Source organism: Polistes dominula, unplaced genomic scaffold (assembly GCF_049000335.1).
Source record: "Polistes dominula isolate Pdom_NZ unplaced genomic scaffold, Pdom_raw_medaka contig_82, whole genome shotgun sequence".
Lineage (NCBI taxonomy): Eukaryota > Metazoa > Arthropoda > Insecta > Hymenoptera > Vespidae > Polistes > Polistes dominula.
Window position 1 is genome coordinate 4,614,118 of NW_028301046.1, and position 24,006 is coordinate 4,638,123.

The 24,006-nt window shown below is 37.6% G+C and overlaps 1 protein-coding gene across 4 annotated transcripts in view; it reads left to right on the forward strand.

Annotated features, from left to right (window-relative positions):
* Positions 1-24,006, forward strand: part of LOC107074662 (neural cell adhesion molecule 2) — a 206,363-nt gene that overhangs the window by 143,673 nt on the left and 38,684 nt on the right. For all 4 annotated transcript variants that reach the window (XM_015336309.2, XM_015336312.2, XM_015336313.2 and 1 more), the window contains one exon: positions 10,439-10,589. In XM_015336309.2, coding sequence (XP_015191795.1) covers positions 10,439-10,589 — 151 coding nt within the window. The remainder of the gene's footprint in view (positions 1-10,438; positions 10,590-24,006) is intronic.

Below are 24,006 nucleotides of genomic sequence, written 5' to 3' on the forward strand. Positions count from 1 at the left end.
GTACGAGAGAAGGGCAATTCCTAGAGGAGAAACGTCTAAAGTGTCGTCCCCGATATCCCTGCCGTGTTACGCGTTATAGAATCGTTTCGTGCGATATGAGAGAGAGAGAGAGAGAGAGAGAGAGAGAGAGAGAGAGAGAGAGAAAGAGAGAAGGTTTCGACAGCGATAGTTGAGGAAAACGAGAAAGAGAAATACACGCTCACACACATACACAAGCAAAGAGAGAGAGAATATGCGCACGCGCACATTTTCGTACGTGTGTCTTTTCGAGTTAGTATCCTTTCGAGAGGGTATATAGAGCAGCGTAATCTCGGGTAGAGGAGCAAGAGGAATCGGATTGCGGCGAAAGGATGGTGGCAACGAGCTGCAGGGTGTTCTCCAACGAAACGCGTTCTCTTCTCTTCTCTTCTCTCTGTACTTCGGGGAACACTAGACGAAGAGAGAACTCGTGTCGCGGATATAAACGTGCGAGCATTACCCAGAATATTCCGTATATAGAATACGATAGCAACGATGTCCCATAGTTGTTGTTGCTCTCGGCGCAACACCTGAAAAGGACCTAAAAGTATCTCAAATTTTTGATGACGTAATATCATTCTTTTTTTTACCTCCTTTATATTTAGTATTTTATATTAAAAAAAAAAAAATCAATTAGTAGTTAAAAATCTATCGAACGCGATAAGGTAAAGAAATTAAATAGAAAAAGGTATTTGTGTATGTATTGTAAATGTTATTTTGTTTCTGTATAAAAAAATAATATGAAGTTTATGATAACGGAGAACCACTGACTACGAGCACTGGACGCAATCATAATCTGCCTGGTATTCGAGAGACGGTATATAATAGCCGTACACCAGATTCCATATTTCTCATTTCTTTCTCCTCCCCTCCCATTTTCTCCTGTCTTCATCCTTGACAGTCGTTCTCCCAAGTTTTCTCTCCCCCTCCGTTCATCCTTTTCTCCTTACCTATACTAAAACTGTTCCTACGTCTATCCGTGATCGGATCGCTTTTCTCAAATACCATAGTGTTTTCTTTGTGGTAATATAACCCATACGAACGAATGCTACGTTAGGTTCCTTTGCTACGTTAGGCATTTCCCAACAACAACGAGAACGAGGACGAAGACGACGATGACTGTGTTGTTGGATATGTGAGACGAAAAATGTCTGAGAAAATTCGTTTGCTTCTGGGTGTGGCAGGAACCGAGCCGCCGTTGGCAACGTTTCGGAGGAAATGGGTTAACAACGCGCTACCGACCATTCGAATTTCCTACCTTATCCGATAAAATATTTTCCTTCTTCAAATTCTTCGTTCCTTCTTCGTACATTTCCCCCCATTTTGTTATTTGACCTTAAAGAAAAGAAAAAGAGAAAAAAAAGGAAAGAAATGAAATCCTTTAGTTCCTATTTTCCGATGAATAAATTCTTATCTCTAGTTTGTTGTTTGTTGTTATCAAATAAGACGACAAATTTTCGGATAATTAACGCTAATTAGAGTAAGCTAGATAACACGGCTAATGTGAGGGAAAAAAAATCACAAACCTTACTACTGTTTGCACGAAGCTATTAATTTCATTCGTAGTTCAGACTACACGTGAGAATATACGTAGTGGTTCATAACACTGGCATAGAGGGAGGGGGGAAACGAAAACATGCAGAAAAGCGTGGCACGCTGGCTTTTAATATCGCACTGGACAGCTCTACTATATATTTTTTTTCTACTTTTCTACGTGCTCCCTGCCAACCCGTTGACACAACCGGATGCTCTTTTAGATTGTTATATCTAATTTCTGAAACATTTTGCGTTAAAAGATACGAGAACTATAATTTAACCGTTGTGAAATGATTAAACTAGTTAATGTTATTTGCTAAATTCATGGCTGCTAATTTGAGCCAAGCATCGGGTGCACTTTATTATAATAAACCATCAGAGATTATCATCGAACCGATCCGTCGTTCTCTTTTTCTCGTTAATGAAAAAGATAAAACAAAAAGAAATTATTAAGAGAGAGAGAGAGAGAGGGAAATAGAAAAGAAAAAAAAAATCTTCTATCCCTACGACCGACATTAGCTCGAAATAACACGACCAGATGACAGCTTTACGAGAGAGACTAAACTTTTAACGAGCGCTTCTTTAAGTCCATCTCTCTCTTTTTCCTTTTTTTTTTATTCTCCCCCTATTCTCGAAGTTGCCGTTGCTATTGCCACACGACGTTCATGATTTCATTTTCTTCTCTTAGTAGCGATTGCGTTGGAACTAGAGTAAAACTGGTAAAAAAGAAATTGAAGGGTAAAAAAGTAAAAGGGTAGCCTGATCTTTTTCCTTTTCTTCTACGACCAACTTTTCTCTTTCTCTCTCTCTCTCTCTCTCTCTCTCTCTCTCTATTTCTCCCTTTAATTCGCACGAATTTCCAAGAATCTCCTTAATTGCAGAAAGAGAAAAAATTGAACGTTAACGCGTAACGTTGATAACTTCGTCTTAAAAAGGAATCATTACTTTCATAGCAATGAGAAATGATAGGATGAGTTAAAAGGTACGAAGGGAAAAGAAAGAAAGGGAGGAGGAGGAGGGGGGGGCCAACTTTTATATTAGGTAGAAAAAATAGGACAAGGGAAATGTTTTTATTACGTGGACTACGACGACGACAACGAGAGATCGATTTCTCGACGTCTGTGTGTAAGCGAACGAGGGAACCGTGTCTCCCATAAATTTGCATCCCCATCATTTTGTCCTGTGCAAGCTCGAACGCGTCAACACACATGAATCGCCATGCGCAGTTGGTGCATAGACAGTTACGCAAATGCGTGAGAGGACGTTATCTCTCTCTATCTCTTTCTAATTCTCTCTCTCACACACACAACTGTTTGTGCGCTTGCGCTGGTACGTATGAAGCAGCTCGGTGAGTAATTACGACGAGATAATTATAAGAGGAACGTGGAATATTCGGAATGCGTGGAAATTGTGAAATTGCGCGGCATTGAAATCCGTGGCTAGGAAATCTCGTGAAGAGTAGGATTTTAGTTCGAAAATGTAGTATGCAGAGTAGTATTTACCTGTATACGTCTCTCTTATTTTACGATATTGTTCGTTTTTCTTTTTTTTTTATCTTTCTTTCTTTCCTCTATTCTATTTCTGTCATTTGTTATAATCTTTTTTTTTTCTCTCTCTCTCTCTTTTTCTATTTCGTTTTTTATTCCATCGAAAAATTATAGACGAGGATAATTAATTTTCTGAAATGATCGACAATATAGTCGGAAAGAGAATGACGAGAGAAAAAGAGAGAGAGGAAGAGAAGGTTGATCCGGCTAGTGCGAATACCATCCCTCGAGAGAGAATTATCGGCCAAGTACCTTACTTCGAAAAGTCCGACGTGCTTGAAACTTCTTCGTGGTTTGAACGTCGCTTCTCTGCATAACCGCTCGATCGTCCCCGAAAATGTAAGTGCATGACAAGAATATCGCGTGTTTCAAATTACCTGGTGGACTACGCTGCTCGCATAAGAGTTCGTTATAGTTTCCTTGAGAATGTGATCACCGAGCACAATTCTAGTCTTTGCTTTTCTTACGTTGAGATAAAATTCTTTACGCCGGTAAGGAAAGTACGAAATGTAATAATAACACCCGATGACTAGTAGTAGTAGTAAAAGGAAGTAGTAGCGTGCTACAAGTTTGCAAGCTTGATCAGAAACATTCCAATGTCACTGTATTTATATAAACGACCATGCCCCCTTTCCCACTCCCACTCCTAGCAAGCTTAGTTAGTTCGTTTCTACTTCAAACATATATCTGTGCGCCCATTGCGTTTTAAATACAAGTACATAAATAGGACTCGAAGTAATACAGGATCTTCTATCTCATTTGTACTTTAAGTAAGTATAAGTATAAGGTAACTAGCTAAGTGTTTGAAACTTTTGGTTTTACTCTGAACGATTAAGCGCTTTATACTATATAATACCATGTTGTATAAAATATCGAAGCACAAGTCTCTGTGCGTCGCGTTACTAAATGACTACTACTAACATTTTTGTTTTCTTTATTTTACGACTATAACCCGTAAGACGCTGATCTTAAAGTTTCTTAAACTCTGTATCAACTCCCTCCACCGTTTCTTTTGGTTTATTAAAATTTCGTAAGGGTACGACGACGCGTCCTCGGATTAACTTCATAAGAAAGTCACGTCTGTGTATAGAAAGTAAATAAGTAAGTAAGTAAGAAAAAAAGAGACAAGAAAAAAAAAGGATTTATTTTTCCCTCGCGAAAACATGGATTAATTTTTACATATTCAATACTCTCATAAAAATATAATTCCAATTTCTAATATTACGATCAACTTAATGAAAAATAAAAAAATTACGAGTAATGTATTTATTCTTATCTCATATAACTTGATCAAATATGCATAAAAGTTCTATTCATCTATCATAAATGATTTTTGAAATTGGCAAATTACGTTCTGTAATATTATCGATACTACAGATAGAGTTAGGGAAAAGATATTTATGTGTCAAGAACATAAGTTATGTATTTCGAGACTTTGATGTTAACTCTTTTTCTACATGAAAATATTGAAAGGTACTTATGTTATGTTAAACTATAATCACGTAACAAACATATTGTATACTATCGTATTTCATAAAATCAAATTTCATGTATATTCGATAAGTTCGATGTTTGACCAATGCCATGTGTAATAAAAAAGGTCTTATCAAAAAATCTGCAAAATGTTCTACGTTGGTGAATCGAAAAACTCATTCGAGCGGAGTCTTACCGGACTGGTTGGTTGGTTGGGTTGGTTTGATCTGAAAAATCGTGAAATCGCAATATAAGGATCGTATGGCAGAATATTTGTCAAGGGATCAGGAATAAGGTAAAAGAAGAAAAAGAAGAAGAAGAAGATCGAAAGAGAGAGAGAGAGAGAAGTGAAAAAGAACAGGAATCTAAAGGATTTCGACTTCCTACGGGAATCCTTCGATTCGTTCGAGCATACAATGATCGAAGATAGACACACAATGTCGTCGTGTCTCGATTTGGATTAAATGAGAAAATGTTTTCAAGTTACCTATACTTTTAAAATCATGAAAAATCCTCCACCTCGTCTATCTTTATAGCACTTCCGTTGTTATAATGAAAGGGGGATATCAATTTTCGATGTTGCTACGTGATTAAAACGGAAACGGAAGAAAATATCGTACTGTAGAAAACTTTATGGAAGTTCGATACACACACGTGGGTTATCGGCAGTTCCGTAGACGAAGCGTCCATAACGTCCGATGGACGATACCTAGCTATGAAAGGAAACGGAGATAAACGAATTTCCGTTAGACTTTTTTTCGCTTTTTTTTCTTTTTACCTTTCTTCTATCTCTTGTCCCGTAAATTTGATCCCCTTTCGTACGTAGAAACGTCAGTAGTATCGTACATTCTACCACCCCCTCCCCACCGTGTGAAATAAATAAAATCATTTAATTCAAACAGAAACGATGTAAGGTTTAAAAAACAAAAATCTTGACGCGCTCAAAAAAAATAAAAGAGTACAAGGTAAAGCATATTTTCCTTTTCTCGGAGAAAATCGTTTGACAGAAATGTGTTGTACTTTAGATGACATATGTCCTTCTTTAATTAAACATCGAAAAATTGTATTCAATTGTTACCGATGTTGCATTTAGAAATTGACTCGTAACAATGGCAATATGTTTAAAAGTTTTGACGTCAAATCATCACGACATAGGCATAAATTATTATGCGACGAGATCTTTCGTTTAGTTCTCATCCCACCTCGTTATCTGAGGGAAAAAGAAAAAAAGAAAATAAAAAGGAAAGGAAAAAAAATTATATCTACCCAGGTGGTATCGAAGTAGGTACACGGACGATATTTCGCGAGAAAATCTACGGAAAAGAGGCTTGCGGTAGCGAAACGATTTATGGAAGACGTTAACGATGTTCTATAATAGCTATCTCCGTCATACATTCTCATCTCTCGTTTTCTTGGTACCTTACACCGGACGCTGATGGCAGAATTACACCATTAGTATCATCCTCTCGACGACTATGACGACGACGACGACGACGACGACGACTACGACGAAGACGAAGACATCTTCAAGATTCTTCCTTCCATCCAGTCAACGTAATGTTTTATTTTCTCCCTGTTGAGGATCAATGTCGGGAGTAAAAACATATTTGTGAAATGAAAGATCGCTTTACTAATGTATAAAGATACTAAGCCTGAGAATAAGCTCGTAGAGATGACAATAAAAAAAGAAGAAACGTTAGACTTTTTATTCGATGACGTTTCTTCCTTTTAATTCTCTTTTTTCCTTTTTCTTTCTATTTCTACAGAACCTTCTTCTTTTCTCTAATCATAGATATTTGCGAAAATTTTCAACGACCATCATGTCGGATCTCAACTACAATACGTTTTTTCAACTTATGTTTCATTCGCTCGTCTTTTGTGTTTGAAAAATGGATGGACAGTAAACTAGAAAGATAGATACGTTTGTGTACAAATAATAAGTATGTTTGGTAGAAATGTTTTCTATCTTTCTTCTACCGTTCTATATACATATATCTTTCTTTATCGAAGCCTTTATATCCCGGAGCAAAACTCGAATCTGAAAAGTAATCGTTCTTTGAAGTTTGCCGTTGAAAGAAGTAGATACCGAATGAGAGTAGTGTTCTTCGTACGCTTTAGCAACATACAGTTAATAGCTGAAAGCTAACATTCGTTACTTTGAATTGAGGAAAAACATAGAAAAGGTATGGAAATGATAGAATAGAATAGAAGAAGAAGTAGAAGAGAGAGAGAGAGAGAAAGAAAGAGAGAATTCTTTTATTTTTACATGGTTGTTTTATTCTGTAAACGGTCATTTTTCCTTTACGCCATGGTCTACATTTTCCTGCGAGAAGTCGGGATGGCAAACAGGAACTTCATTAAAAGTGGTCGAACGCTCTCTCTCTCTTTCTTTCATCGCTTTGAAGTTAGCTAGCGAGCACAAAAACAAAAAAAAAACAAAAAAGTCAAGGTACAAAAAGCAACGATGATGGTATATGATGGAACGCTTGGTCGCCTTCGGTGGTGAACACAAGACTTTTCTCAAACGTTGGAACGTCATCGGCTTACACTTACACCATGTAGTTACGTTCCGTTTATCGAGTATTTCCTTCGTCGGTCCATCGTAGATCGTATAACCTTGTACCACGATTGGACACGATCCTGTGTCCTCCGTTACGTTACTCTCGACTTTCTTTATCGCCACAGGCGAACGTTTTACGCAAGAATTTTCTAACATTCTTCGTAGCAGCTTCTTCTTCATCTTTTGCTTTTGTTCGCGGTGTTAGGTCAAAAAAAAAATGAAAACTAAAAAAAGAAAATTCTTTTTACAATCGAAACCTTCATTCAAGAGCGTCGAATTTATAGGACGAGATAAACGGTGTGCGTTCACCATTGGGAGGGAAGGGAGGGCGTTGCTTGTCATCTTTGAAAATCGTATCGAGAAAACGTCTCACATACATCTTTCCCCGTCTCTTCTCTTTTCTGTTTGTACACGCTTTATATGGTAATCCGTTTCGCGATCGTCGTGCGGCAAACCGTGCGTACCAAAGAAACACACGAGCAAAAACGAATAGGTATCCCGTGTACAGTAGATAAAGTATGTGACTCGTCGTATATTAAAAAGTAGAGGGAATAGGAAAGTGTATTCGTTTCCAGATTGGCGATGGTAACGGGTGGTAGGTTCGCGGGGGTTGCAAAGAGGAGTGTCAGACCGGTAGGAAGCAAAGTTGTGTGGCTTCTCGACACTGTCTGACCCGTGGATTATCGGCTTACCGAGCTAGCACGCTTGGGTTATTTCTGCACGTGGGATGAGGGCCTCGACCTGGATAAGGTTAGAGCTTCTAGGAGGAAGAAAAGAATCTACCGTAATACTGATTTCCGGTCTTTCCTATCTATCGTTACACCGTTTTAAGAGTTGATCGTTGAATGAGAATGACCGGGTGTTAGAAAGCTTTTATTTTTTAATCTGATACCTAGGTACCATTCTACCTTAGGTTACACTCGGTCACGTGATCAATCGATATAGAATACTTGGAATAGGAGTTAGGTGTAGTATATGATATAAGGGTTAAAGGTGTTCTACGACGCTCGATTTCCATTATCCTTTCTCCGATACACGGAAGCTTCGGTTTTCGGGTTGTCTGTCGAGAATTTCGCTGACAGCCTTTCTACCGAATGCTTGTTACAAATACATGCTGGCTGTTGGAGCAACACACGTTGTCGTTCGCACAAGTGTTCCCTGCTGCTGTATCAGCACCGTGACAATGTATTCTCAGCAGGTCGTCGATTCAACGACAAGTTCTATAAAGAGTAGCGTTCCTTCCGCAGCATACGAAACGGCGGTATTACTTTTCCTGTTTACGAAGTATGGAGGAATCGGGACGACCGGATAAACGATCGTACGAAACGGAACGCATATTTTGCGAATAAAATTTGAAGTAAAGAATAATCGTATCAATGATAGTTCTTACTTTTAAGTTAAGTCTTGGCACGATAGTTTAGCGACATAAATAACAAAAGCTCGAGATAAGAAGAAAAAGATTCAATATTTATTCTTGGCTCGAAGTTTCGAATCATCCCTCTTAGTAAGATGATAGAATCCTACGAATGAAAAATAATGCGCAGGATATTTATCATTGCGGAAAACGTTGGCTCCTAGAACAAAGAAAGTTGACGTTTTAAAAGATCTTCCTACGAAAGATCTCGCGACGCAGGATTTCTCGTTTCTGAAAACGCTTTTCAACATTTACCGTTCTCGTGCTACGTTTCTCCGAAGTAACAATGGCGGAAAGATCACGCGAAGCGGCAACGCGGCGACGCATACTTGCCACCCTTCAGGACTCATAATGCACCGGAGGCAGCCCAGGGGAAATTTAGCAGACGCCGTGAAAACCGTTGTTTTATACGCTTATACCGTCGTACACGCGAGACTGCCTCAGCCGTAGGTAGATACAAGGTAGGTAAGGTAAGGCAAGGTAAAAGCATTCGTGATCCCAGCAGCGAGTAACTCCATTAACGTTAACTCCGCGTCCTCTCCTCTCCTCTCCTCTCTTCCCTTCCACCCTCTCTTTCTCTCTCTTGTCTCGTATCTTCTCTTCTCGCTTTCTCTCTTACCTCCTTCCGTTAGCCACGGTAGCCTTCGGCTTCATACAGTCTCAACAGGGAGAATTTAACCAAGAGCGGTCAACCGAAACAATATTAACGCAAACAAATAAATATTAATATTATCGAAATTTTAAATAAATGTTTCTTTATATTCATTATTTTATTTTTATCCATGTATAAAAAAAAAGATAACTCTCTCGTAGGTTAATTTTTTCACATTAACTCTCTGTTAACCCATCTGTTATAATCACAAAATATTTTTGTAATAACATTTCTCACCTTACGTGGGACATTAGTTTCAATATGATACGAAAACGATACCATGAAAATGCAGAGAGGGAGAGAGAGAGAGAGAGAGAGAAGGAGAAAATTGTCGGATAGGAACTAAAAGTAATAAGGGAGACGTAACAGCTTCGTCGACTCCGCGCCAAGCGAAACTGCTATGGAGAACAGTTTCTAGGAAATTTGGTGTCAGCACACGTTTTTACGCGCATGCACTTTCCATAGTAGTGCGCGAACGCGTACCTCGTTCTATTAAAATATATCAAGGCTCTATTCCTCACGAAGAATAATTTTCTTCCTTAGAGTCAGCGAATATTCGAAAAGGCGAAATCCCGCGGTCTGCTGGAATTAGCCGACGGGGTCGAACGAGTTGACAAATTCACGGATATTCAGAGGGCTCATTTTTCTCCTTCCCTTTCTCTCTTTTACTCTCTCTCTCTCTCTCTCTCTCTTTTTATACTTTCTCCATCTCTCTTTCACTCTCTTTCTTTCTCTCTTCTCCCCTTCAGACTCTTTAATATCCGAGTCGGAGCAACGGGAAGTCAAGGGGCGGAAAGATTCACGTTTTCTGGGGCGCGAAATCGCAACAGGGTCCTTTTCCGTACTGGGTTGCGTCTCGACATTCCCTCGATTCTATCTCGAGAGATCACCGAGCGAACGAAACGACCACGCGATAATTTTCTACTAGCATGGGATGGAAGGAAGAAGTGAGCGTATTCCCCGGTGGCCACGTTTTCCCTAAAAAAGAAAGAAAGAAAAGAAAAGAAAGAAAAAGCTAAAGAAAAAGAACAAGAACATGAAAAGAAAAAAGAAAAGCAGAATAAGAAACGAGAAAAAAACTTTCTTTTCTTCGTTCAACCCTTAAAACGTAACCATGGATTCTTTCTTTTTTTTCCATCTCTTTTTTTCATTCGAGAAAATTCCATTACGTTGAACGACGACCGAGAGACGACAACTACGAGAACGACGTTAATTCTATCGACGATTTCACTTTACAGGTCCAGCGATCCCCGTGAGGGCGGTTCTTCGAGGTACAGCCGAGCTACCCTGCGATATTCGTCCACCACGACACAACGATTCGACCGTTTCGGGACACGACTCTGCCATTTTGGTCGTCTGGTACAAGAACGACATGACACCTATCTACAGGTGAGTGCTACCGAATCGATCTCTCGTGTTCCTTCTCTCTATAGCTTTCCTTCTCTTTGCTTTAACCCTCAACCTCGCCATCCCCTCAAACCCCACCTCTTTCTCTTTACCTCCCATGAGGTTAAGTTACGGCCTCGAACGGAGGTAGTATAAAAAGACTACTAGCTAACCAGAATACGCAACGTGACTTGAGCTCGTTAAACTCGACGATAAGAACATGCTCGAAGAAAGGAAGCTTTCTCTTTCTTTGTTTCTCTTCAACGTGTTACTTGCATCGTATATATATAGATCTAATAATACATATGCATACACGTAAGATATTTTCTAAAATCGTTTGTAACATTTTTGATATCTAGAAATAAAAGACCCTTCGAAGTTAGCCGCGTTCAAAAGAATTCGATTCCTTATTGTTATGTATCTGTAGTCCGGAAAAAACTATAAAACCTTTGTGTAAGGTTTATTGAAGGCATAATCTCGTCCTTAGTTGTGCTATGAATGTATTAGATACGTAATGTAGGATCAATAAAATGTAGATTAGCAAGAAATATCGAGAATAATTTGTCATGAAGAACTTCAAAAGTAACATGTTTTACTATTGCATTGCCTTATAATTATTGACTGTAATTTTAATTAATAGTTATTAAAATAGTGTCTATTCCAGTTACTATAACTTCCTTTAACTTCATCCATATTTGGGTGACGTTCTGCTCGTTCAAGTTAAATAGAATTTTAAATTGGAATCTTAAAATAAATTTAATAGAATAACCACGCGGAAATATAAATACGAAATATATAAAATAAAATTATTACAAATATACAGATTGTTCTATTATTAATTTATATTTATGATAAGGTATTATTATATATAGCACAATTTACGTTCTGGCGGATTTGGATCTCCATAAAAAAACCAAATCATGATGGATGATTAATGTGTTAAAGATAAATATATCAAAAATTGAAGAATACTGTATATACCTAATAGCGTGAGAACCTTAATAATTATTAGAAAATATCCATGTCAATTTTCCTTTTTTACAAAGACACATAATTTCTTAGACTGTAAAAAAGATACAACGTAACGAACGATCACCACCTCATTGCGTATCCAGGCAGTAAACCGTAACCACTGATGTATGTATCTACGGCGTAACGCAGCTACCGATGTCCTTGATGAATTTCGTCACATGAGCCACTTGGCTTAGGTATGTCATCCCTTCTGGAATTACTCCGTTAAGCCGGAGTCAAGAGATAATGGAGTCGCATGCTACGTAGCTAGCGAACGAGCAAGCAAGCGACCGACCAACCGAAGGAACGTCGTGAGGGAACACCATAAGAGTAGAAGGAGGTGGAAGGCTATGAGGGAAACATTGTGAGTAAGCGAAGAGAAGGGTAGATTCTGTGTAGAATGAAGGGGAAGGTTAGCTAGAAGGTGTGAGAGTTAGGCGGTAGCAAGATAATAGCGTGTCACGAATAATGCAATTTAAGTGCGACGGTTTCCTTTAGTGTCTCTAGCAATTATTTCCTTGGCTAATGATAAAATTATATCTCGGTTTTCCACTTAGATTTTCTAATTTTTATGACTCCTTAATCTTTCCAACCAAATATATATATATATATATATATATATCTTATCTCTATAAAATTCCCCTGTCACAGTGTTTGTTATTCTTATTCTCCGAAACGACTTGACCGATTTATATGAAATTTTTTGTGTATATTCGGTAGGTATGAGAATAGTTTTTCTTATATTTCTTATACCCCTGAGTGATAAGGGTGACCTACCATAATTATTTTTCGTTTAAAAGGATATTAAGAAAAAAGAGAAAAAAAAGACAAATGTTATGTGCCTATAGTCAGACAATGTAAAATTATATGATGTGAAATAAGTGGTGATCTTATGTTACCGCTCATGCGCAGTTGGTTCGATATTAAGAAAAAAGAGAAAAAGAAGACAAATGTTATGTGCGTAGATTCAGATCTATCTATATATTTATTAGCCACAGCAACGCGTGGCCGGGGCACCCCTAGTATATATATATATGGAGAGAGGGGGTGTAACACTTAACAGAATATAAAAAGAATTAAAGAGAAAGAAACCTTTTGTTTTACTTCGATTAGATTTTATAAATAGACAAATAGAACTTGCGTTAGAAACGAACAATTTGTATCTTATACGTAACTTACTGCAAGTACCGTGAATTTTCTATATCATTTTTCCTAAGGATTAGTATGGAATGGAAATAATAAAAAAATAAAGAAAATAGAAACAGAAAGAAAAAAGACAATCTATATCCTTGTTGCATTTTTCGTTGATTTCAATCCGTACACCGACATGAGCAAGGATAATAATTTTTGATTCCGTGCAAAAGCCGATTATAACGGCAAAATCGGATTACCCTAGAAAGATTTGTATTTCGTAATAATAAATTCGCACTATTTAGTTTTTCGTCTTAAAAGATACGTTTGATTTAATCGTACAATATGTATTACTCGAATCTACGTCTAGTAGAACTACCATCTTCATTGGTATCGTCCGAAAAAAAACATGTTAACTCAAATTAACCAATAGAGGAAAAATAAACGAAAAAAATAGAGTTAATCGCGTGAAACGTTAATCGATATCCCAACTAACAATACTTTTAAACCAACTACGAACGAACGAACCATTGCCGTTCTTTCATCGTCTAATGTTACGTGAGATGCGTGACAAGGTATTAAAACTAGCTTGCAACTAACTCCGCACGCTTCGTTACTTTAACACGACGTTTCAACAGGGATTGATTTCATTATATGACCACAACTATAGCTAGAAGAATACTCTGACGATTTCTACAACGATTTCTACAACGATTTTCTATCTTGAAAACCATTACTACCCTTTTCGCGAATGAGAAGCGCTTTAAGTGCTCACAACGTCCGGATCAATTGTTAAATCGCGAACGAGTGTCTACTCCCCGGTGGCTTACCGAGAATAGGATTGCATATCCGGTGAAGAAGTGGTCAATACGAACGAATACTGCTAAGTTTTTTCTTTCTATCATAAGATCGTAATGATACAATATAAACTACCAGTTAAAATCAACATTCCGAAATATAACAGAGATAAAGTAATTTAAATATTTCACCAAATATAATCCAGTAAACGTGACGACATTCTAACCACGGTATCAAAAGTAAGCGATAAAAATAAAAAAAAATAAAAAAAAGAACCAGATTTCGTTTGTGCTATTTCGTTAGATTACTTTAATCGAAGTAAGATTTTCACGTTATCGCACGCAAAACAACAACGGGTTTTTGCGAACTTTCCTTTCTACTTATCGCACTACCATGCGATCTTTATGGCGACTAAAACGTTCGTTTACTTGTTAGATCGTTATACTCTTATACCAAGAGACCTAGCTAGAATTAAGCTATAGAGTTATATATGTACTTGGACGATTATAGATTCGTTCTCTCAGAATATCGCGAAGTCGTTTGCTTGGTCCCCTGCTCCCCACCTCCTCTTCATCTTTCTCCTTTTCCTCCTCCCAATCCCCATAACCAAGTGGATGCTAGAAGGAAAGTCGCTTCGAAATACGGTGCAGTAGTCGTACCGAGTTTATAGTCGGACAAACACAGGGTGAGGAGGAGGTACGGTGCACCTATATCGGAGCAGGTCAGGCACGTAGTTTGACCGAAGTTAAGTCCATTAGACAATGCAAAATGTAAGACTTAAGTCTTAAGCCTATCGAGCGAGAGTCTAGCGCTGTTTGGTTACTACCACTGAGATGTAAAGCTCGAGCGCGGAGTTGCCTGTAATTGGCCGATTGGCTTAAGTCTTAACTTACAGGCTTATTCATTGTTCGCGGAACGTTCTCTCTCTCTCTCTCTTTCTATGTATATACATTACATACATACAAAATTTTCTATATATAAGAGTTCAAGACTTCGTGGATATATAGTTACTCATTAAGTTAAGTAACAAGTTCTTAGTCTATGTGAATCGCAAAAAAAAAAAGAAAAAAATAGCCTTTGATTAAGTTTATAAAATAGTATTGAATTTGTTTGTTTTCATTCCACTTCCAAAGGAGGGATTTATCTCTCATGCTCGTATAGAACAAATGTGATGATAGGTTATTGATGAAATAATAAAGAAACTCCTCGATGTGCTTCAATAATCGTATATAATTACAAGCTCTCTTATCACTTTTTATTGCTATTGATAATAATAGGGTAGTTTGTTACATGTTTCATTGATCTTTTAAAATTCATCTTGTTATTATTGTTCTTAATGCAAATAAGAGAAATTCCGATCGAATCGCGTGCTAATCAATGTGATTGTTCATGTCATGTTTGGACAATGTAATATTTATCGAACATAATTGAATATACAATCAGAAAATCTATACGATGTAATAATACCTTAAACTTGAAAAATCAAGATATTAAATATTCGTGATTCTTTTTTTGAGCACAATGTTTTAACGTATAAAAATAAGATCACGCGACAAATTTTCATTCTTGTCAAATTTATTTCCTTTTTCTCCTTTGCGGCAAATGTCATTTCCGTTACAATCTAATATTACTGACGGACGTGCATACGTTACAAGACGGTAGCATGTAGTTTTGTATATGTATCTACATAAGTCCTTGGAATCCCACCAACAAATTGCACTTTCTAACGCTACGTTAAGCAAAATGTGCAAAACGCGATATCGGTTTTGGTGGGTAAACGCGCGTGATCCTCGACGATCAGTCAAGTAATTTTTTTCTCGAGCGTCATTGAAGAATCCTTTGAAAATGTTCTAACTTATTTTTTCTTTCTTTTATTTTTTCATTCATTCATTCAAGAAGCACGCCAACACATATAGAAAAATACCATTCAATATTTTTCAAGGATGATCGTTAAATTCATTAAGGTGTTCACCTTTATTCTCGAATTATTTTCTTCTTAGTTGGATTGAACATTTTGATCTATTTCCTTTGTTTATTTTTCTTCTCTCTTTCTTTTTTTTTTCTTTTCGAACATGCTAGGTTCTTCAAACGTTACTTGACATTTTCATCACGTTCTACCGGCTGCGTTTTGCAACATCGCCCTTGGAAAGCGCAGCACCATCCTTTGAAAGTCGTCCTCGTAACGCCTATTAGCTTCACCGTATTCGTCCGTCTACAAACTGGCACAGCTTGCACCCCCTGAACTTTTCCGTTCGCTCGGATTTTTATTCAATTTCCTGTCACCGTCCCGAGTTTTTTCCCCTCTCATGCCCGCCGTCTTCAACCAAAATATCCATATCTTCCATTCCTATTCCAAAAAACTCGAAAAATAGAATAACGAGATGGTACATGGTTAATTCTTTCGGAAAAATTTTAGTTAGTACGATACGAGATAAGTTGCTCATCTTTATTTCTTTTTGTGATTTTCTTTTTTTTTTAATGCAATAAATTCGAATTCATAAATGTAATATAGGGGTGAGTCAAAATTAATCAGAACACGTGAATATTTCCGTTGGATTTAAAAATATGAAAGTATATCTATATCGGAATTAGAATGGCTTCGAAGCACGCACGTGTTCCTCATATCGTTGACACGTGTTCCTCATATGATCAGATATTTTTAAGTAGTATAGAAAAAAGGATATTCCTTATATGGTCAGATATTTTTAATTAGTAACAATATAAAATGTCAAATATCTCGTAAAGTATTAACTTTTACACACGGAATAATAAAAAGGAATCGATTTTGTAAGAAAGAAAATTGGGTTACATTAAAAAATAAAGTGCAATAGTGCACCAGTGTATTTATTAAATTAGAACGTATTATAATATATGATTGTTTCTTCTATCATTTTTATCTATTTTTATTAAAAAAAAAAAATGAAAATAAAAAAATAAATGACCCATCCCTGTATTCAAAATCATTCTGTAAATGATATGATATGTTAAAAAGAAAAGAATATCTTATTGGAATATAGAAATAATAATATTTGTCGACATTTCGTTGCCATTATCAAAACTAATCCATACGATAAATAACATTACCGACGTTCATCGTAACGGCTCTTGAGCATACTCCCGACTAATGCACAGGTCATGGATCCGCCTGCGTTGTGTCGTTCATGCATATTTATGAAACTCGGCTAGTCTGCCTGGAAATCGGTTCCCACGCGAGGAAACAATAAAAAGTGGACGGCGAGTTGTGCGAGAGTATTAAAAGCGCGGTCACGTCTCTTGGAAAGACTATTCGTCTTCCTTCGTTTCTTAATTGTTTCGTTTTTAAAATGAACAATAAAAAAAAGAACGGGGAAAAAAAGAAAGAGGAAATGCATTTTCCGTACGTATCCATTCGTGCGTTAGATGTCGATTCATATAATCGCAAGTTTATGAGTACACACGTATATGTGAAATACTATGTAAAAACCGACAGGAAACGATTAAACTCGCACGATTTACTCGAAACGATCATACTTCTGCTCTGACACCTTTCTATAACCGAAGGATTGCGTGAATACGAGTTTTGCTGTCTGTCATTTCTCGCAAACCCTTTACACCCCATTTATCAAACCTTACCGCTTGTGGCATCTTACTCCCGTTCAACTTAATCGCCGGATAAAGTTTATCTTTTTATAATTTTTTTCTTTTTGTTTCTTTAAAGAGAGAATAAAAGAGTTGAAAGTAATTTAAAATCCGCGCGGGAGCACAAAAGAAAAAGCAAAAAAAAAAAGGAGAAAGAAAAAAGAAAAAAAAGGTAAAGAAATAAAATCATCATCCTGTAAGAAGAAATGATGGAATACGCTTGGCATATTTGAGCATATATACTCGGTAACGCATACCTAGACGACGAATATATATTGTAGTAGAAAAGGGTGAAACGCATATTTTTCCTAGAAAACCGAAAGAGGGCAAAGCAAGCAAGCTCTCGCACTTTGCACTTGCGTAGCGTTAATTCTCTTTCTCTCTCTTTCTCTCTCTCTTTCTCTCTGTCTCTCTGGCTGTGTTCCCACGAGAGACTCCAAACGATGAAAGTTCCACGAACGCGCGTCGCCTGTTGTTAAATAAATTATCCGGCTTCTAATTACGTGAAAAATAGTGAAAACTGGAAGAGAGAGAGAGAGAGAGAGAGTCGTCCCAACCGCCGCCGGGAGCGTGTAAACAGGTCGGCCGGTGCTTGCCGACGGTGAAAGAGAAAAAGAAAGAAAGAAAAAGAGAAAGAGAGAGAAAGATAGAAAGAAAGGTAAAACGGAGTAAAGCGAAAGGAAAGAGGATGAGTGAGAGGGCAAAGAGAAAATAAGGATGGAACGGTTGAAGCTCGAGGCAAAGGGAGAAGGAGGAAGGATACTTGCTACCATTATAGTCGTGCTGTCCCAGGATCCTCTACATATTTCTCTGTACCAGATTCTCTACAGTTTCCCCGTATAACGGGCTAGGTACGATTTGAATAAGACAAATGCCTTTCCTTCGCAAACCGTCTTCGTTTCTCATCTTTTCCATTTTTGAAAGGATCTTTTTGCACGTTAATAAATCGCTTACGGCATCCCAGGTGTCGTCGTAGTTTTATAAAAGGAGAATATTCGCTCGTACTGGGGCTAATGGTTTGGCCAAAGGATCGATGCTCCCCTCGTCGTCCTTTCGTCTCTGCAAATACATTCGATTATTTTTTTTTTCACGATCATCTGAAGTAGTTGGAGGAGAAGGAGTAGGAGGAGTAGGAGAAGGGATATCTCTAAGGAAGGGTAAGGAAAACGACGAGCCAGGAGGTTTGCGGTGAATACGAGCCGCGGGCAAGGATGGCTTGACAGCGGTGCTGGTACTTGCCGTGCACTAGCTAGTTCATAATGAAAGCAATGTGTCTTCATTTAGTCGCTTGTTTCGCAGCAACGCTAGTCGGTATAGGGAACGGTATAATGGAAGGTAACGCGCTGGATCTACAGTAGTAGGTTGCAGCCCAAGGTGGTGAATACATCCACGTACGTCCTCGTAGAAGATATCAGGGACGAAAGAGAGGGTGTTAGCAAGGGAGAAAGGGAGATGGAGGAAAGGGCTGAGTACGCGAGTAAAAGGAAGAGAGACAGAGAGAGACAGAGAGAGAGAGAGAGACTACATTATACTACGGGCTAGTCGTATATAGCCAAGGGACAATGCTCTTGTCTCTACGGTACGCCTTGTTTGTTACAACTGGCTTCCTCCCCCTTCACGGGGACGCGACCCTTCGTCGTCCACTACTCTCCACTACCACCGCAGCCGCAGCTACCACCGACACCGCAACCGACATTATACGCGACGCTACCTCCTCTTTAACCTCCACGTTCTATCCACCGACGAAATCCATAAACCCCAAAGGAGTTACGAGTTAGGTTCGCGCCTCGCAAATCGACCAACATCGTGATCTCTATTTAATATTATATATTTAACCGAACGTATTCGAAACCATCAATAGGAGTAATGGTTGGCCACGTTAATTGGTGCGAAACCAAAGAAAAAACTTAACACGTTCACCGTCGTGTCGTCGATCACGTCTATCATCACCTGTAGTTGTTTATTCAACAAACCTTTCAACAAATTTAATATTCTACAAATTTATTATATGTATACTTATTAGAGAATTAGATTTAAAAGAAAATTTAACGAATAAAGTTAAACGCTGTAAGAATTTATCTTGCTTTCCTGTCAATCAACGTCGTTAACGACCCCCCTTTATTCGTAATATCGCTTACTAAATTAAATAATATGCAAAATAATATATAGCGTAAGCAGACAAGATTTTATTTATTATGCATAATATTTTCTTAATTAGTACTTATTAAGACAAAATCCCTCCTTTTGCGATATTTATTTCGATATATAAAATACATAAATCTATCACATGAATAATTAAAATCCCTAATTAATTTACTAGTAATATATCTATAAACGATTCAATTACCAGGGAAGAGTCTAATAAACGGATAATTACATTTCAAAGTACTAAACGATTTTAACGAATTAGTGTGCTATTTACATAAATCCCATATATACATACATACGTGTTTATATACACATACGCATATAGAACGAGTACGCTAAACACCGAATAATGAAGTAAATGATATTGTTGAATGAACTCTCGTAGAGATATAATTATACATTTAAACGTTATTACCTTTAAAGGATATTCCAGTCACATAATCTAGAATCTCTTTCGTTTGGTAAAAAGAATTGGAAAAGTTGTTGGAAAGATTACGGTATGTTAGGTGCGGGTCGAGATGAGGGCACACGAGAAGAGTTAATCGCATTTTCGATTCTTCTTACGTTCGGGTTACTTGCGTTCTTAAGGATCTACGTGGATTTCAAAGGTAGGAACGATCAATGAAAAACTCTAAGGTAAGAGGCCACGTGTCGCTGTGTATTCGCGGTAATTTCAAAGTTTTCACTCGTTTACGAGGTGAGAAGGGTCAAAATCCGCTGCCCCATGTGCTTTTCTTTCTACCGTAAGAACGTCACACTCCTCTCTCCCCCTCCCTTATCCACCAACTTGCCTATCACCCCGGAAACGTGACTGATGGACGAAACTACACCCCTTAAATTTCTTTTCTTCCAATTCTCTCTTTCTCTTTTTCTTCTTTTCTTTTGCACAAGCACGGAAACCTCGACGGTGAACTTTTCAAGCGCTTTTACAACGTCATAAGCGGCAAATCTTTCGAAAGACGAAAGAGAGAGAAAGAGAGAGATACGCGAGAAACCCCGTTTCCTCTATCTTTCGAAACATCTTCTCTCTTTATTAATTCGACTCTCGACTCAAGGTATCTTAGATCTCGTTTGAAAGAGAAAGAGAATGTTAGAGAAAAAGAAAGATAAAAAAATCGAAAAGAGAAAAAGAGAGAGAGAGAGAAAGGCGAGAGCACCATACTTCAGAAGCGTTATTTTCAAGATGGAAGGTAGCGATGCAAAAGTAGGTATGAATAATGGACGTGGTAGTTGCTACTTGGTCTATCGTCTCTCTGACGAAAGAAAGAAAGAAAGAAAGGAAGAAAGAAAGAAAGAAAGAAAGAAAGAAAGAAAGGAAGGAAGAAATTGTGAGAAGGTTCAGAAGTGTGAGGACGAAAAGGGAGGAAAAAGGGAGAGTAGAACGGGGGCGTGCCAACGTTAGGCCGCGAGCTAGGACGCGAGTTTCAAGCGCGAAGTAACACGGGAGGGAATAGAGAATGAGTTTGCAAATGAGCGGCTATAGGTACTCGTGATCGAAAATACAAGCGTGTGCTAAGAACGGCCACTTACCGTTATACTACGTGCGCTACCCTCGTCAAGTAGATATTTTTATTACCTCACGGGCCCTGGGATGTAAGAGAACGGACAGGTGCGCACTTCTCACAACGTAGGCTAAGTGCCGCAAGGGCCGCCGCATCGCGACGCTTTACTTTACTTTACTTTACCTTACCCTTACCCTTACCCTTTCCTTCCTTCCTTCCTTCCTTCCTACCTTCCTCCTATTACTGCTAGTACTACTTCGTCTCCCTTTGATTCTCCTAAAACAAACACCTGGATGATGGAAAAGTAACGAGTATAATGATGGAGTATAATGATACTTTTTCTTTTTGTTTTCTTCTTTTACAACGACTTGGTTTGATATATTATGAAATACATTTTGTAAAAATAAAATGATCTATCGGTTGAAAAGTTTTTCAGTCTGAATTCAATATTATATATGACTTATTAAAAAGTAATCTTATCAAATATTAATAATTGCATGTTCCAATTTCAACCGTAAGTTTCTATCTCTACTTTCATTCGTGTCAGCATTTGTTCAATAATTAAATAATTATCCAAATTTCTTTACCACATCGTCGTTACTATTTTCGTGGCGCGAGAATTCACGAATAATTTTAGATTTTCCTTACACGTACAATATATACATATATATGTACATATACATAGCAAGTACCGACGGTCTCGATCATCTCTGGTTGGATAGGGAACGTCATGATCGTATCATTCGAGCCTTTCCACAGCCGGAACTTAAAGCACTAACGATTTTTGCAACTTCCGTTTTCTCCGACTCGGACAACGATCCAGTCGACGTTTCGAGACCTAGTTTACAAACTATTACACCAGCAGCATTAATATTCAGTTGGCTCTTATCCGCCGGTGCGACAAGAAAATGCATAATTCGTCCGGTACTCGTCGGCTGCTGCAGAAGTTTCGAGCCTCGAATGTCGTCTCTCTTTCTCACTCCTTTCTTTCTCTCACTCTCTCTCACATACACTTTCTCTATCCCTGTCACTTTGTTTCTCTTCTTTAGACACGCACAACTACTACCACATTTTCCTACTCATTTTCTCCTTCTCTCTCTTTCTTTCTCTCTCACAGCCGTTGACGGTGTTACGCGATACGTAAAACGAGCCTCGAATTAATTACTAGCAAGAAGAGAAGGCTTAGATCCCTAGTGAGCGAGAAAGTAGGAAGAAGAAGAAGAAGAAGAAGAAGAAGAAGAAGAAGAAGAAGAAGAAGAAGAGAAACAAAGACAGAACGGGGTTGGAATCGAGTCGTTATCAAGTTGCGGCAAGCAAGAGGCAACGGTCGAAATGCAAATCCTTCTTAAATTTCGGTCGTTAACGTCAGACTTTTATGCTAAAGTTTCTTTTTTTTTCTTATTTCTCTTTGGTTCGTTATTCTTACAACCCTGTGGCAAAACACCACCACTCTCGAAACCCTGTTGAAATTCGTAGCTCGTTTTGCAAAAGTAGAATTAATGCGTCATTAAATCGTCGAAATCGTGAATATACATCTCTGTTAACACATAATAAGCATTCCATTTCGATAATAATCTATTTGCGTGGACGCACCCGTGGAGATCAATCGATACACACATTGATCGGTGGGAGATCCTACTTATTAATATACATATCATTAAATTTATCCTATTCATCGGAGAAATCGATAATAAGGGGTGGTATTCATCTTGATGCCACGTTTGCGGCTGACAAAGGGAATTGGAGCTTAATTGAAAATCCAGAATATAGTCGTGTGTGTCATTGCGCATACGAAGACCACCAATGTGGTTGAAGAGAGAACGCCAAAGAGCCTTTACTCTGCCGCGAACGTCTCACTCTCGAATTAATGAGACTTACGTTCTTCGATAGAGCTTCTTTCACTCTTTCTCATTCTCTCTGTGTTTCTCTTTCTCTCTTTCACCGCAACCTCGAAACTTCCCCTCATCTTTATGGTCTTATACCCTCCTTCTAAAGCATACTACCACACAAACGATAAAGGACTTATTTTCTCACGAAGAGAAAAAACATTTCATTCATATGCGTAATTTTGTTTGAATTGAAAAATCAATCGCAGATTAAACAAATTGTGTTTAAAACAAAAACAAAAATAAAATATATATATATATCTACTTATCGGAGAATAATTTACAACATCACCGAACACAATGTCGATATCTTTTAATTATTTCACTTTTGAAAATAGTAAACTTCTCTAGATTTCTGTTCACTTATCAGTTTAATTGCTTGGGACATTTTTATTTGATACTTATTGAAGTGATAAAGAAATCTTTCTTTCTTTCCATATTATCGACATTATCTTCTCGTAAAACATGCTAATGAGAATGTCCGTAAATAGTTTGACATTTAAAATCAATTATAAAAAAAAAAAGAAATAAACGAAGTATATTAACCAATTATCATCATTTATTTCAACCTTATGAGTAATAATAATGTATTACTGATAAATTATTCTTTAATCGCAAAAATACAATGAAATAAGACGATACAAAATAAAGCTATTATATGAGAAAGTATAAAATCAAAATTCACCTACTATAATTACATACACGCAACATACGATACACTTACTAATGCATACACATACACAAGTACCACCGGTATATGCTCTCGAGTTTTCGTTATAACGCGAGATCAAGCAGCAGAGGGAGAGAAGGTTTAATTGAAAATCCGGGTAGTAATCGTGCACGAAATTGTCGCGCTCAAAATCACATTTTCACCTTGATCTGGAATACCAACGTTATATTCGCTCTTTATCGCGACTCTTATCTGGTTCGTCATCGATTCACTTAACGTCTCAACGAATAGAAAAATTATTTAAAAAAAAAAAAAAGAAAAGAAAATGAAAATGAAAAAGAAAAGAAAAAAGAAAAAAAAAGAAAAGAAGCCTAAGATAAAAAGAACTTTTTCGATATCATCATATTTCTTAAGGAAGCCCGACAGGATCGATGACATTTTCAGCAATTTCAGCGAAATTAGATTGCGCTTACTAGTTCAAGGATAGAAGAAAACCTAGCAAGGTTTTCCTTCTACCTCGATCTCTTTTACCCCTGCCATCGACCCATTCGTAGGAAATCATCCTCCAGTCTTTTTTAGATTCCATCTAAACTATCATCCTACTTGTCATCGGATATGAAACGAGTAATTGGAGTATTTAATTTTCTTTTTTTGGT